This window comes from Caretta caretta, chromosome 27 (genome assembly GCF_965140235.1).
Source record: "Caretta caretta isolate rCarCar2 chromosome 27, rCarCar1.hap1, whole genome shotgun sequence".
NCBI classification, from domain to species: Eukaryota; Metazoa; Chordata; order Testudines; family Cheloniidae; genus Caretta; species Caretta caretta.
The window spans coordinates 16,554,576-16,571,574 of record NC_134232.1 but is presented as its reverse complement, the minus strand read 5'-3'; the positions used below and the strand labels follow the sequence as shown (position 1 = coordinate 16,571,574).

The 16,999-nt window shown below is 43.1% G+C and overlaps 2 protein-coding genes across 6 annotated transcripts in view; one reads left to right on the top strand and one right to left on the bottom strand.

The window, feature by feature from the left end:
• The window catches only part of MPP3 (MAGUK p55 scaffold protein 3), a 114,066-nt gene extending 113,095 nt beyond the window's left edge, over positions 1-971 (top strand). For all 5 annotated transcript variants that reach the window (XM_075123719.1, XM_048830430.2, XM_075123718.1 and 2 more), the window contains one exon: positions 613-971. In XM_075123719.1, the coding sequence (XP_074979820.1) occupies positions 613-789 (177 nt within the window). In that variant the 3' untranslated portion in view covers positions 790-971. The remainder of the gene's footprint in view (positions 1-612) is intronic.
• Positions 972-4,289: 3,318 nt separating this feature from the next.
• Positions 4,290-16,680, bottom strand: LOC125626839 (ras-related protein Rab-18-B). The gene is made up of 7 exons (XM_048830338.2): positions 16,285-16,680; positions 16,124-16,179; positions 15,489-15,550; positions 11,618-11,690; positions 10,506-10,624; positions 9,018-9,084; positions 4,290-7,966 (listed from the first exon to the last, which is right to left on the bottom strand). The coding sequence occupies exons 1-7, from the start codon at positions 16,650-16,652 to the stop codon at positions 7,794-7,796; spliced, it is 918 nt and encodes a 305-aa protein (XP_048686295.1). The 5' UTR covers positions 16,653-16,680; the 3' UTR covers positions 4,290-7,793.
• Positions 16,681-16,999: the final 319 nt, after the last annotated feature.

The following is a 16,999-nucleotide window of genomic DNA, read 5'->3' as shown; positions in this document are numbered from 1 at the left end:
GATACTTCTTTCTTTTTTAATTATTTTGAACACAGTGCAATAAGGGTAGTTTAAAGTGCAATGTTGTATGTGCTAAGCAACCCCACTAGTATTCATTGGACAATCAAACTAAGCTGTGGAGTATTGTCATGTGATTAATTGGCTATAGTGACCTAACAAATAAACAAAAAATACAGCCAAAAACAGTGATCAGAGGATTCCATTAGACAACACATACTGGGAAAGCCCCAAACTGAACATGGGCATTACAAGCGGAAAGTTTATAATTCTTTTGCACAGACAGTAACGCTGTACCTGTCTCTGCCCCATGGATACGAATATCTCAGAAAACATCTTATAAGACACTGGGCTATTTCCCAAAAGTGGAGGTGGCCTTAGGGTACAGCATCTGCAGGGCATTGATAAAACAGTAGTCCATTACAGTGGCTCACTCCTCTGAATAAGTGAGAGTCTTGCAGGGCCTTCTTCTGTCCCTTGCCTCAAGAGCACTAATTCAGTAGATTTTCCTTTTGATAATTAGGGCAAGCAACAGTATAATACACTGATGATCTGACAATTTAGGTGTGAAATAAAGTTAAATCTAAATAAACCTTTCTTTCAAAATTTAAATAGCCCAACAACAGAGAGGAAAAAGGAGGAGAAAAGAGAAACACTGCATTGGAAATGCTCCCTTTAGTGCTTGGTACTACGGGACGGTATGACACAGATGCGCATCTGTGGTTCAGTGCTCTGTTAGCAGCTCCCGTCAGGCCTGACATACTCACTACAGCTAACAAACTGTTGTCATAATCTGGATGTAAAAGGTCTCATGTAAACTATCATTGGAAAACTAATATCACACTGATACTTAAAATTATTGCATGTTGTATGAACGGGATGTGTACAATGAGTTATGGATATGTGCTAGAATTACGTTATTAAAATGTGTTTGGCAAGCAATGCATCAGCTCATTGTGCCCTAAACAACAGAATGTGTATTTGTTTGTCTGACCAACCAGGCAGATACAACAAAGGTACATGTACATAAAAGGCAAACAAAGCCATCAACTTAGTGAGTGAGGGAGATAGGCTCTTCCACGGGTCTGAACCTCAAATGATAAGTAATTGAATCAACTGATTGTATACAATATTACTATATTATAAAAGTGCAGTTAAGGTCTTTTATGAAAGCTAGTGCCACATTGATGATTAATATCATTGTGAAATATCTGTATTAACACTAGCTGAGGCATTATGGATATTCACCGATATTATGCTTTCAAGTCTGTGTCCAAACACAGGGAGAAGCAGGTTCCCCCCCTCCAGACAGGAGACAATGGAGCCTTGTGGAATTAAAACAAAGGAAGCCGCATTTGGAAAGATCTGTGGCTAGGAGGTAACAGAGAAGGACAAATCAGTTTCTGACATTAATGAATCAGGCTTCACTGCACACTTAGGAGGGAAGCAAATGCCATTCCAACCTGACAGATAAGAACTGTGGCACTGACCAGATAAGTGACTTGCCCATAGTTGGGAAGCAGCAGAGCACCACATCTCTTTTCAGCCCTATGCTTTACCCATAAAGCCATCTTTCTTATGGAGGAAAAATGGAATCATGGCACTGCACAGGAGTCATGTCTGTCCTCAGAACTGAGTGCATACAAATGGCATGACATATTGGAATGATACCCAGGGCTGTTGGAGGTGAGCTCCCCTGCTTCTTAATATGGGAGATAAGACCAACACTAACCCCTTGAGAAGCAGGAGTTACGCTGTGCTATAAGCACTTCAGCTAGAACAGTGCATTGTCAGCAGGTCTCTCACTTCTCCACACCATCCCTTGAGGTAGCACCCACATAGAATCATAGAATATTCAGGTTGGAAGAGACCTCAGGAAGTCATCTAGTCCAATCCTCTGCTCAAAGCAGGACCAACACCAACTAAATCATCGCAGCCAGGGCTCTGTCAAGCCGAGCCTTAAAAACCTCTAAGGATGGAGATTCCACCCCCTCCCTAGTTAACCCATTCCAGGCTTCACCACCCTCCTAGTGAAATAGTGTTTCCTAATATCCAACCTAGACCTCCCGCACTGCAATTTGAGACCATTGCTCCTTGTTCTGTCATCCGCCACCACTGAGAACAGCCTAGCTCCATCTTCTTTGGAACCCCCCTTCAGGTAGTTGAAGGCTGCTATCAAATCCCTCCCTCACTCTTCTCTTCTGCAGACTAAATAACCCCAGTTCCCTCAGCCTCTCCTCATAAGTCATGTGCCCCAGCCCCCTAATCATTTTCATTGCCCTCTGCTGGACTCCCTCCAATTTGTCCACATCCTTTCTGTAGTGGGGGGCCCAAATCTGGATGCAATACTCTAGATGTGGCCTCACTTCCCTCAGTCTGCTCCAACGCTCCTACTAATGCAGCCCAATATGCCTTTGGCCTTCTTGGCAACAAGGGCACACTGCTGACTCATATCCATCTTATCATCCACTGTAATCCCCAGGTCTGTTTCTGCAGAACTGCTGCTTAGCTAGTTGGTCCCCAGCCTGTAGCAGTACATGGGATTCTTCCTTCTAAATGTAGAACTCTGCACTTGTCCTTGTTCAACCTCATCAGATTTCTTTTGGCCCAATCCTCCAATTTGTCTAGGTCATTCTGGACCCTATCCCTACCCTCCAGCATTTCTACCTCTCCTCCCTAGCTTAGTGTCATCTGTGAATTTGCTGAGGGTGCCATTCATCCCATCATTCAGATCATTAATAGAGATGTTGAACAAAACCAGCCCCAGGACCAACCCCTGGGGCACTCTGCTTGATACTGGCTGCCAACTAGACATTGAGCCATTGATCACTACCTGTTGAGCCCGACGATCGAGCCAGCTTTCTATCCACCTTATAGTCCAGTCATCCAATACATACTTCTTTAACTTGCTGGCAAGAATACTGTGGGAAACCATATCAAAAGCTTTGCTAAAGTCAAGATATATCACATCCACCACTTTTCCCATATCCACAAAGTCAGTTATCTCATCATAGAAGGCAATCAGGTTGGTGAAGCATGACTTGCCCTTGGTGAATCCATGTTGACTGTTCCTGATCACTTTCCTCTCCTCCAAGTGCTTCAAAATGGATTCCTTGAGGACCTGCTCCATGATTTTGCCGGGGACTGAAGTGAGGCTGAAAGGTCTGTAGTTCTCCAGGTTCTCTTTCTTTCCTTTTAAAAACATGGACGCTATATTTGCCTTTTTCCAATTGTCCGGGACCTCCGCCAATCGCCATACATTTTCAAAGATAATGGCCAATGACTCTGCAGTCACATCAGCCAACTCCCTCAGCATCCTTGGATGCATTAGATCTGGACCCATCCTACTTCTCAGCTTCTGCTCACTCACCCATCCCACATTAAGGGCTCTCCTGCCTGCTGCATCATAACACCATATCCATGTTCCAGACAATTTTCAGATGCATCCCAGTCTTCTGATATCTCACTTCTTCCTCCAGAGTCCCCCAAAATACCCATCTGAGCTTACCCACTCAACCTCCTTGCTTCACTAGCTCACATACAGGGCTCCGTCTCAGTTTCCCTGCCTCTGTCTGGACTCCCTGTTTGTGGTGATATACAGTAGATATGAACAGGACTGAATTATGTAACATTTACATTCTGCAAACCGACTGTTGAGGGCTGAAACAGCTGTCCCTTTTGTGAGATGTAACACACTGTGCATGTGAATTTGTGGTGGGGCACACCAGCAAACCACCATTCTCTTTTACTTTGTGATGAATTGACCTGAATCACCATCTTTCCAATAGTCACATTTTATACATTGCAGCCAGTAAGGTGAAGTGAGATGTTATTCTTTAGGCTGGTTTTCTAAGAGGCCATGGTTCTACAGCTGTTGCTAAGAATATTTAAAAGCTGCTTTAGGATTTAAACATTTTCTCATTGGTCTGTGTTTGATTGAGCTCATCAAGTGCCCCCTGACTTTGTAGCATGTTCTTCAGACTCAGATTTCAGTACAGGAAAACATGCAAGGGCTGATTCTCCAACTGCTTTGCACCTGACACCATCATTTACTTAGGCATATCCGAACTATCCACTCACTTACACCAGTGGCAGTTTTATACACCCATTTTACACAAATGAAAATGACTCTACAAGGAACAAGACAGTACAGAATCAGGCCCATAATTGCTTCAAAATAAGGTAGGACAAATCTGGCAAGTAGCAGAATGTTTATATTTATAAATAAATAATTTTATATTACATTTGTTGTATTACACTAATACACATGACACGCAACATATTAGAAAACGTTAAGAAAGAAAACGTGTGATTTATTTTTATGGACTTGATAGGTATTACCATCAAATGCTTTATTATACACTAAAAGTTAAAATTCAATAATTATTTCTAACTTGACAGTGGTCTTTAATAGTGAGACTCAGTAGGGGATTTTTATTATTATTTTCTTCAGATGTTACATACAACAGTTTGAATTTTAAAATTCTTCCAGTTTTAATTATCTGATGTTTCCTGTTTATGCTGTTTGGGCACTGTTTGCAACTCTCATCTTGAAGACTTTTGTTTTTCTTTATAGTTGGCTTCTAGACAATTTCATTTTTAGGTTTTCTTGCACTACTTCAAAGATAAAATAGTTGAAAAGCAAACAACTTTTTTTTTTTTAACTAAGCCGTTTCCACTGGAATGCATAACATTCATGGAGACATTTCTATGATGTTTCAGTTTTTTAAAAGTTTAATTTTATCAAACCTAAGATGGGGTCATGTTTGATATGAGTGTCCATTTGAAACTCTAAAAATACTGTATTAAAAAGACCAATTAAACTATTTTCTATTACAGTAATATTCCATGCACATAAAGGTGTGCATTTTTCATGGCAGGGTACATTCTTAAATGTCTGCATGTGGGTGGTCTAATTCTAATTAGTAATAATGAGAGTGCGTAGCTAGAGACCTACACACTGCTTAGTTATTGATACTACTTACCCATATGTGGGGGGTGGAGTAGCAGGATCTTGCCAGTACAATTAATTTAAAGTGCAAAAGTAGACTACAACAGGAGGGAGCTATTAAACAGCCATTATTTTAAAGCAACAGCATATTTTAGGAATCATTAAATAGTTTACGTCCATATAGCTACTACAGAGCTTGGAGCCCATGCTGACAGATGTAGAGAGAAGATACAAATACTGTGAAATGACGTTCAGTATTACAGACAAGGAGGCTGGGGCATATTACTGGTTTGTACGGTAGGAGAGGCAGTTTGTTACATTTAGTCCAGTAGCTGATGAGTAGCGAACTCCTACTGAGAGGGTGGTAGACTCCAGTTATTGACTCTATGGTATTCACATAGCACCAGTTAGCATAGTATCTAGGCATGGCAGCAGGACAGTCACAGAATGGAAGCAGCTGCACGCAGCAATGACTGTACACGTGCTGCGTGCATACACATGCTCTCTCACCCATGGTCACACTGCAGTTCTGGAACTTGTGATAGGAGTTCAGAAACAGCTTCAGAAACAGCTATGCACATAGGGAACACTGCCTGTAATTTTTAAGGGCTGAAAGGTAAGCCAACCTTAAGTATAATGTTGGGGGGAGGGATAGCTCAGTGGTTTCAGCATTGGCCTGCTAAACCCAGGGTTGTGAGCTCAATCCTTGAGGGGGCCATTTAGGGATCTGGGGCAAAAATTGGGGAATGGTCCTGCTTTGAGCAGGGGGTCAGACTAGATGACCCCCTGAGGTCCCTTCCAACCCTGATATGATTCTATGGTAAGTATTATAGCTGCAACTCTAAGATGCCCTTCTCAGTCTCTTCTATTTCTGATTCCATGAATTCAGATTTCCTCCTGATCCCAGCCAATCCCCCGCCACCTACTCTCACCCTTAAATTCCCTTTTGTTCTCTTCTTATTCATTCAACAGAAGCTTCGGACCTTTATGTTATTCAAGGGATGAATGTTAGGGCTTGTCTGCATGGGACAAGGAGAAATAAGCTACAATGAACTAAAGCAACTTTACTTCTGAATGAGAGCATCCACACAGGGATGGAATGTGTTTTAATTCAGGCATGCTGACTTCACTACTTTAATTGATTTGTCTTAACTTTCCTAAGTGTCATGCTAGTAGTAACTCAAACTCTTATATGAAGAGAAATGATTCAGTGTAATGGGAAATAATAAAGGTAAGTGGCAACTAATTACCAGAACTCCACTATGGAAATTGTAAGAAAATGGACAGAAGGATCTCATTTTCAGTGGAAAATCCTGTAGAACCTCACTTGCTGTCACATAGCTTTAAACCAGATTTTGTATTGATCACATTTACAGTTTGAAGGGAGACTTGACTACATTCCTGATCCTGTAAGGTACTCCACCCAGGCAGACCACTGGGCCCACACACAGCCTTGTTAATTGCAGTGGGGATCTGCACTGTAGAAGTGGCTTGTGGAATTAGAGCCTAAACCAATACAGTTTTAATAGTCACTGATCCTAGCTGGTGGTAGAAATTATGTAAGAAACAGTGAGGCATAAATCTACACAGAGCTGCATGTAAACTCCTGGGTTTGCAAAGGAGAAGTTAATGGAAAAAGGCTACCTCTTCAAGAGTATGACACTGAAATGATGACTGTCCTCACCCAGAGTATTTTGGATAGGCAGCTAGATTACATCCGACTTGGGAATGGTTAGCAGCAACATATACTACATAGTGTAGGCCTAGATCTTGCTGGTCATGAGTAAACTTACATATAGCTCAATTTGAGTGCAAGGTTAAATTGTAAAACAAGGGTATGACAGGCTGACTTCTGGAGACAGTGTTTTGGGACGAGCTGAGGTAAGTGGGAATACTTTGAACTGATAAGCTTAAAATGTAGCTAAGGTGAGGACATAAGTGATTGGGCCCTACACAATCAGCAAAGCAACTGGTCCTTACTTGATCCGTATGATGTCCAAACCAATTACATTTAAAAAGTATAGCTGTTAGGAGCTAGAAAAATGTGTAGTGTGTGATATGATTTGCAATTGTGATGTCACCCTGTATCTAAACCACCGGCGTCTAGGCCTGGCTAGTGTGGGCATAGAACTGTTCCATGCCTAATGAAATAACCTGAATGATGAGCTGGAGTTGAACTGAGTTTTTGGATCCGAGAGAACTGGATGAAATGTTCTGGATAAGCCCAGTGGAAAAGGTCTCGGAGGAAGTCCCAGCACATAAAAGTACCTGAACCAGGGAGGCAGAATCAGTGATTATCCCAGATTGTAGCATGGGAAGTGTCTTTTCAACACTTCAAGGGAACGTGGCTGCCTGAGGACCTTGCACGCTTACTGTAGCGATTGAAAGCTTTTCAGTAAAGACTGTGGGTTGGACAGCTTGGCTCCAGTATTAGCCCTCTGACGACTAACACTCTGCTGCTATCTGACACTATAGTCTTATTTTAGTGCAAGTTGAAAATTTCAGTATCAAATTGTATGTTACACACAGGGGAAGATAAGAGGGAAGAAGAGTACAAAAGCGTAACAACTGTTTTTGAGCAAAGAATGTCGGAGCAAGAGGCACCATGATTCATGCAAATAAATATCCATTCCATTTTTGACAATATAGTAACCATCAAATCTATTATTTTAAAACCAGGCAGGTGTGTTGAAACGAACTCATAAATGTATGCAGCTAACCCATCTGAGTTGGTCCCATAGCATAAATCACATGTGTCCAGAATGGAAGTTGGTTTGTGTCTTTGGAAGCCCTTAGCAACATGCCTGAAAGTCCAGCTGGTCGGATGGAACAGGCATCTGTGAATTTAAGTAAGTGTACAGTATCCACCACAAAAGTCTTCCTCTGTGTGTGCTGCAGTCTCCAACTGGACTCCGCACTTTTGTTTGTCTGTATCCCAAAGTCCTGGAGTCTGTAAGATCTTTATGACCACTTCCTCAAAGGCACATTGTACTCCATCCCGTGTTTTAGCACTGGTCTCTAGAAAGAGGGTAAAACCAATAATTCCTTTTTTTGCACAGAATTTTCCGCTTTATAAAACAATTATCTTTGGAGGGGAAGGGATGCTATTTTGTTATTTGCAGCTGAACTTTTTTCCTCCTCAGAGCTCGAGTTTACTGACAAATCATCCCACAGCAGCCTGAAGAGTCTAATTACCTCTAAAGGGAACTCCATTGTTTCCCCTTCCTTTTTGCATTTTTAAATTGAAACTTCTCCTCAGGTTGTGATCGATCCTGCAAATATATTTTTAGAAAAAGATGGCTCTAGAATGTAAAGTTCTCCCTATACTCATTTGTTCTGCTTCATAGTTAATTCTGCCTTACTGTAGGGCAATGGACTAGATGACCCCTTTAGGTCCTTCCAACCCTACATTTCAAGAGGCTTCACCACTTGTAGGTTCTCATTTCATTGCATCTTTGCTCATCTTCACCATGATACCATCTTCCCCAAGACAGACTGCATTCTACAATTGGCTATAAATTCACCTCCATAACTGTACAAAAAACTCAAAGTTGGAAAATAGGAACTGGTCAAAATTCTGGGTATCAGCCCCGGATAAAGATTCCAGTCTGAGCAGAGTAAGGCTCTGGGGTTTGGGAACACAATACAACACATCTTACTTTTAAGTCACAGATTTAAATGTGGCTCCCAGTCAATGACACTAATCTTATTTTCAATTGAAATTATTAATGTCTGCAAGATAAGGGTTAGACTGGTGCCAATCTGTTAGGTACACATTATGGGCCTAACTTTCAGGCACCCAAAACTCCAGATCAGGTAAATATGCAGCACCTCAGAAAATAAGGTTCTCTGTGCACACATAAGACACCAAGGCAGTAAAGGAGTCATGTTAATTTAACGAAAGGTGAATCTGAAAGGTACTCACTGCTTTCAGCCATCTGTAGCTGCAATAGCCCAAGAGTAACAAAGAATAATGGCCTGGAGGAGAGCGGCATTCTGTTCATTCATGCTCAGCTGCAACAAAATAACTATCCTGTTTGTATATCTTTATTGGCAAAGAACTGCATACCTATAAAGAGCATTGAGTGTTTCCTAGCAAACTGGAGTCCCTCTGTTTTGTTTATCTCACGATCTGGCTGCAGAGAAAAGAAAAGAATAAAAGTAAAATATGCTATACTTGCCAGATCTTGGGAACTCCAAGGAAAAGTGTCATTATGGGTATATTTTCTAAAACTCCTCCAGACACATCGAATTGTTGCTGCAAATCCATAAGTCTATATGGTGATCATAAATGACTGAATGGTTCCATTAGGCTTTACAACCACTGTAACACTGGTTTAAAAATATCATAGTTGTACTGATACTGAGAGCAATATAATCGTGGAAAGATCCCTGGATCCACTACAGCATTTCAAAATAGCTACAGAAAAAATTAAAGGGTCTAAAAGATGGTAAAAATCAGGAAGGTAATAACTGGACAGATACAGAATTTTGAGTCAACTGACCTTTGTCTGTTACCTCTGATTGATTCTGAAGAACAGGGTGAGATTCACGAAAGTTTTAGTTAGTTGAAAAGTGACTAAAGAAATATTTGACTCACAGAGGAAACACAGATTCAGACACCAAGTTTTCACCTGCAGAGCGGTTAAATCACTGACTGGATCGTTAGACTAAAGGAGGAGTTGTTCATAAAGACCAGTGTAGGAGAAAGAGTGGAGATGTTAGTGTGTGAGGCTGACAAATGGGTAGACAAGGCTGGAAGCGTCTTCAGGAGATAACATGACAAGAGTGGACAAGGAGGAAGGAGCAGAACTGTAAAGGGCCTTGAAGGCAAGCACAAGAAGCTTGAACGCAGTGTGATGATACAGATCGAGTCAGTGGAGGCATTCAGAGAGAGTGATGCTGTCAGAGCGATGAGCAAGAAAGACGATTCTAGTCACTGCCTTCTGAACCGATTGGAGGGGGTGAGGTGTGTGTTAGGGAGGCGAGCGACGAGGAGGCTGCAGTAGTTAAGATGGGAAATGAGGCCCATTGAAGAAAACTAAACAGTTTAACAGTGCTATGAGTCAGACGAGGAGGGAGAATGACAGCAGATCTGAAACCCAGAGGTAACACCTACAGGGAGACCCAGAGGCTGAGTCTAAGACATACCGCTTGGCCAAAGGGTCAGGAGGAAGGGACAGCAGGGGAGAGAGGGTGGGGTCTTGTAACTCGGATGGCACTTCACTAGAGATGCTCAGGAAGAGTTCCAGTGTAGTTTCTTTTCATTAAATATGATTTGCTCTCTCCATTCTTAATCTTGTTTTACAACAGCTCACCTGATTTAGATCATGTCACAAAATTTTGCACAAAATTCCCAAACAACCTTCTGCCTCTAAGAGGAGGCAGCAAGGAAAGGAGATCTCCAGCCTGCCCCATTTCAGGTTTTTCAGTCAAAGCGGCACAGACCAGGTATGCTGCATGCAGGGCTGTGAGCCTCCTGGTGCATAGGAAACACCTACTGACCACGAATGAGAACCAAGTGTATGAGCATAAGATGACACAGCTCTAAACTGACCTTGTCAATTTTATTGCCAACTAACATTTTTACAATGTTGCTCCGCGTAGCATACGTCTCCAGCTCGTTCAGCCAGGTCATTAGTTTTGTGAAAGTGTCTTTTCTCGTGACATCATACACTAGCAACAAAAGAAAGGGACATGGTCAACTGCAGATTCCTGGGCTATTTTTACTGCATTAGTGCTGCCCTCATTTCTTATGTCTTTATTCATTTGAGATTACTTTCAGATAATTGTAGGAGTAGTAGATGTGATCTCTCGGACAGTAGGAATGGCAATTCTAATCCCTGATGACTCAGAGTAAGTATAGTGATGATAGGAAACAAACACCTGTTCCTGTAATATTTAAGGTTGGGGAACCCAACCTAACAGCTGGGGCTTTATGCTGTTACTAGCCTTGAATTCAAGAGCTGACAGTGGAACTGCAGGACATTTTAAAATAGAAAGTTATGTATTTAAGGGGGCAGCGGAGTGTGTTCATGTGTGGGTTAGCAACAGACATTTGGAATTTTCAGTACTCTTTTAAAAAGAGACTTCTGGTTATTGGTAACTCCACAACTGTGCTTACTTATCACTAATTAGTTGAATAGAGTGGCAGACCATACCACAGAAGGAATGTATATTCTGTATAGCAGGTTATTCAGCTTTCATAATCACTTGACAATAGGAATCAGATTTTTTCAACTCATGTGATCACAAAGAATGGGACCTGCCATAAGTTATTTGTGCTTTTCACCAGGCACATTTGATATTGTTTCTGAAGAGGGAAATAAAAATGTCTCAGGAAAAGCAGACTTGGAAAACAATTTGCTTTGTAACCAGAAACACTCCAAACAGAAATTACTATAAAGCTGAGAATGCATCTGCTCAATGGTTGAGTTGTCTGTAATATAAAGTCTACAGCTTTTCAGTATAAAATGTTCTGAAGACTCATCATTTCCTGCTGATAAAGGTTAGGAGCCAAAACTCAGCCTAGTGGAGCAGGCATATTGTTAAAACCATGTTAATTTCTCCTCTTGCCTTTTAAGTGAATACCACTACTTTTGGTAAAGAGGTATTAAAATTTAGTTAGTGATAATGATTTCACAGTTGTGCTAATCATATTCCTCCTACCTAAAATAACAGCTTGAGCTCCTCGGTAATAACTGGGAGTCAGTGTTCTAAACCGTTCCTGTCCCGCTGTATCCTACAGAGGAAAAACCAAAAAGATTTAGAACTAAAGGGTAATTTGCAATATGCGGCATAAACAGAAAAAGTTAACACTGCTTTGACCTGGAATCCTGCGATTAGGATACATAAAGCATAGGCGATGTAGAGTCAGGGAAACAGGCAACAAATATTTGGAAAAGTGATGAGATGAAAAGAAAAACCATGAAAAAAGAGAGGTTATAATTGAAGTTTAAAGTTAAAGAGGATGTCAGCCTCTGAACCAGAGTAAAGAGGTGAGAAAAGCCAATGGGACTCAGATCTGGAAGGCCATTTAAAAATAAATAAGGGAATAATACTGCAAGCAAAATAATACTATATATACAATGAGCACGGTTGGAAGTGGAAGAGGTGAGGAAATGGGAATAAATATTCATCCAGTGCAAGACACTACACTGCAGGCAGGAGGAGCAGACAGTGGGTTTGATTCTTCTATTGGCTTATCCTGCAGTAGAAGAAGAGGGCCCGGTATGTGTAAAACATTTTGAGGCTAGCAGGATCCCAAGCAGATGAGAAATTAGATTAAAAGTTATTTACAGGTCAATTCAATTATTAGTGCAATACCCTATATTTCCCTCCAGAAAGACTTCAAACATTTCCAGAGTGCATTATGAAATCCAAACCCGCACAGAAAGGACTATAAAGGGGCAAAGGAATATGAAATTTTACCCACGATTTCTTTTATTTAAGTTAAGTGCCAGTGTTGACACAAGAACAAATGGATATAAACTGGCCATCAATAAATTTAAGGCTTGAAATTAGGCAAAGGTTTCTAATCATCAGAGGAGTGAAAGTGAAGTTCTGGAACAGCCGTCCAAGGGGAGTAATGGGGGCAAAAAAATCTAACTGGCTTCAAGACTGAGCCTGTAAAGTTTAGGAAGGGGGTGGTGTGATGCAACTGCCTACAATGGCATATAGTCAATCTGCAACAGCAAGTAGCAAATGTCTCCAACGGCCCGTGATGGGACACTAGTTGGGAAGCTCTCTTAGTTATGACAGAGAATTCTTTCCCAGATGTCTAGCTAGTGGATTTTGTCCACATGCTCAGGGTCTAACTCATCACCATATTTGGGGTCAGGAAGGAATTTTCCCCCAGGGCCAGGTTGGCAGAGACTCGCGGGGGGGCAGGGGTTCACCTTCTTCTGCAGCATGAGGAACAGGTCCTTGCTGGTTTGAACTAGTGTAAATGGTGGATTTCTCTGTAACCTGAAGTCTTTAAATCATGTTTTGAGGACTTCAGTAACTCAGCCAGAGATTATGGGTTCCTTATAGGAGTGGGTGGGTGACGTTCTGTGGCCTGCAATGAGGTCACACTAGATGATCACGATGGTCCCTTCTGGCCTGAAAGTCTATGAGTCTGCCTCAGAAATTTCCATTTAAATATATGTAAGGATTACAATACCTAGACATGCTGGACATCTACACCATCATGTAATTTCTCTACTTTGTTAAGCAAATATTCAATCATAGGTTTGGCATGGTATTCACTTACAAGGGCTGACCTGTTTTTATTAAGCAGTTTGTTATTATACCCTTAAACCTCCAAGTACAAAAGGATACAACAGCAGAGCACTCCTTTGTACCAATGCAACTGTCAATATGAAAGAACAAAAAAGAAATGGCTTCTAAATGTTATCCTCAGTTTTAATAATAATGAAAATCCTGCAGTGTCTGATGCAATCTTAGTAAAATAAACACTTAAAAAATTTCTCCTGGATACCTGACTAATGGAAAAGAAGAGGAAAGATTTTAAAGCCACTACACAAAAGTGATGTTCTTAGAAATAAGCAGCTCTGCTTTAACATCTGGCATGCTAAGGCAGATCACATACAGCCACAGGGAATTTCAGAACATTCCCTGCTGAGCCTTTATGAAATTGTAAAGTACACAGAATGCAGGGCAAGTGCTATGTTCCAAGTCTGTTTGATATTCTAGAGATGACCAATTTCCCCACCAAGCTTTTGAAATCTTATTTGTTTTCCAAATACTAATTCCAGAACAGCCGGAAAAACAAATTTATTATTTTCAACCTTATCTATGATTTTTAATTTTTACAGAGCACCAGTCATCAGAGTACCTATGCACAGTACACAGTAAACTGGCATAAACCTTAAACAAAGATGGACTCTGCACATCTTTCTGGGGATTGGCGGCTTGTTTATGGATTTTCTTTTATATAATACAGCTTCACGTCAGTAATGAGTGATTTCTCCTGATGCTGTTAACATACTGCTGCAAAGGTATCTTTTTCAGTAGCACAATTTGCACAGGCTCTGCCCTTGATTTTAAGCTCAGAACAGCAAGACACAGCCTTGTGACTGAGGCTTGGTTATTTGAATTCCCTCTTGGCAGAGCTGCTTCTTTGCTTGCAACTTGTTCAGAATGCAAGAAGCATATTTCCTCCCTGGTTTGAACAACCATGATTGTATTACTCCTGCTTTATATACAATCAGTGTGTAAATTATGCAAACTGGCAGGTTACCTATGATAGCATTTTTTGTTTTGTTTTTATTTTAAAGCCTTAATAGTATTGGTCCAAGATAATGTATACGAGGTCTCATGCATATGAGCATCTACCCCCCCACAATCCACCTTTTAGATCTGAGGCTGACAGACAATTGTGCCCTCATGTGTATGGAGCCTTCTCTTCCTGAGTTTAATTTCAGTCTCCCTCACCTCACTTAAACAAGAAAAGCTGAGGATCTGAAAGAGGAGAGGGGCGGAAAACAAACAGAGAGGAGAATAATAGGCATCATGTATAAATATATTTTTGGGAGAGTGAGAAAGTTTCAAGTTTTTCTTTTAATTTTAAGTGGGACATTTTTAAATAGATTTTTATTTGGGGTATTTTAGAACATGATCATTCTGTTGCACTGAGCACCAAGTACTGTGGATGTGGGTGTGGAGAGGAAGCTTTAAAAATATTATAATTATACTTCCCATGCAGTTGTAGTCTGGTGTCCTAATTTTCAGAGGTTCTGAATTCCTCCACTGAAGCCAACAGTTGTGGGCGAAGGCTCAGACCCTCTGAAAATAGGTCTTTAGCCTTAAACAGAGATTACAACACTAAATTCCCCTTTCCCATTAATTGATGGAATGGGGCAATGCATGGCAAGTGTCGAAATAAAACTGTCTAGAGTTTGTTTTCAGCATGGTGCTCCGTGAGTTCAATGCAAAACAGCTAATAGAAATAATACTGCCAAATCCATACAGTAGCTGTTTTGGGCATTTCATCCCCATTAGGTCTTGGCTGTTCAAGGGTTGTCTACCTGGGGCTCAACCCTCCCCTTTCATGCATGGCTGTGTCTTGTCAAGTCCATTAATGCACAGCAGAGCAGTCCAGAAGAACGAGTGAAGCTAAGCTGACCAGATGTCCCGATTTTTTAGGGACAGACCTGATATTTGAAGCTGTGTCTTATTTAGGCACATATTACCCCCTCCACACACACACACACACACACACCCCTTATCACTTGCTATCTGTTCACCTGAAGTGAATCCCAGCTGCATATGTAATGGCAGGAGTGAGCCCTTGGAATTTATGCTGCAGTGGAAATAAACCTCAGGATGAAAGTGATGAAATGTGACAAGCTTTTCAAAAAAGGAGCCTAGCCCACTTCACACAATTTTACAGTAGCAGAACCATGGTACTTAAATACTCAAGATACTGTGTATGCCGCATACCCATTCACTACTAAACACTGTTTTAAAGTACAGCAAACTTTAGTAATATAAAAGGGCAGGCTTTTTGTCTTTATCCGTCCTGGGCAAAACTTACCCATATTGCAAGTTGCACTGGATTGCCATCAACCATCATTTTCTTAACTTTAAAATCAACACCTGGTATGCAAAAGAGAGGGAAGCAATGTCAGGACAAACCCAGCGAGAGGCTTTGCTACTCTCTGCGTTTAAAGAAAAGGAGTGCTAGTGGCACCTTATTCGAGACTAACTAAATTGGTTCGTCTCTACGGTGCAGCTAGTAGTCCTTTTCTTTTTGCGACAGACTAACGCGGCTGCTTCTCTGCGTTTAGTTTAGTTGCTATGAAGTTCGCCAACATTTGGTACCTCGCGACACGGCAGAGGTACAGTCCCCTCACAGCACAGGGTGTACACAGCCTCTCACACGGAGAAAACGCATGAACAAACACAGGCTGCGTGTGGTCATAACAGCCAGTTATGAAAGCCTCGCGATCCCCTTTAGGAGGCCTCTGCCGCGCTCCTCCTCCCTCTCCCAAATCCGGATCCCTACAGCCGGTGTCATCGCTGGCCCTGGCTCCTTACACCTGCCCTATTTCAACCTCCTACCCCCTGTAACGCTGCAGGTTTGGGGGACTCCCCCGGGGCGGCCTGGAGCTCGCGCACGAGAGCTAAGAGATCCCCCGGAGCCCGGCCAGGGAAGCTCGCAGCACTCACCTATCGTGGGGTTCAAGTGCGGCTCAAACGTGTCATCGGTGAATCTCAGCAAGAGACTGCGGGAAAAGCAGAGACGGGTGAGCAGGCCGCACAGGCCCAGCGGCCTCCCAGGACCCCCACCCCCGAAACCGGCCCCGCCGCTCCCGGAGCGCGTTCCGCACCTGGACTTCCCCACCGCGCTGTCCCCAACCATCAGCAGCTTCAGCGTGGCCATCGCCTCGATCGGCGCCGAGGCCGGGCCTTGCGCAGCTGCCTCCGCGCCCCGCACTGCCAGGGAGAGGCGCCCGGTGCCCCAGCTCCGCCCTGGAGTCCCGTCCCACCGCCTCCTCCCCGGGCCATGCTGTGAAAGTCCCGGAGAAAGCAAAACACGCCCAATTAGCGCCCGCCCCCGGCCCGGCCCGGCCGGCGCAGAGCGGCCCGGGAGCGATCCCGGCGCAGGGTGCAGGACACACAGCGCCTCCCAGCCGGGGGACACAACGACACACAGCGTCTTCCAACCCCGACACACAGCGCCTCCCAGCCCGGCCATACAGCGCCTCCCAGCCGGGGGACACAACGACACACACCGCCTCCCAGCCGGGGGACACAACGACACACAGCGCCTCCCAGCCCGGCCACACGACACACAGCGCCTCCCAGCCGGGGGACACAACGACACACAGCGCCTTCCAACCCCGACACACAACGACACACAGCGCCTCCCAGCCGGGGGACACAACGACACACACCGCCTCCCAGCCCGGCCACACAACGACACACAGCGCCTCCCAGCCCGGCCACACAACGACACACACCGCCTCCCAGCCGGGGGACACAACGACACACAGCGCCTTCCAACCCCGACACACAACGACACACAGCGCCTCCCAGCCCGGC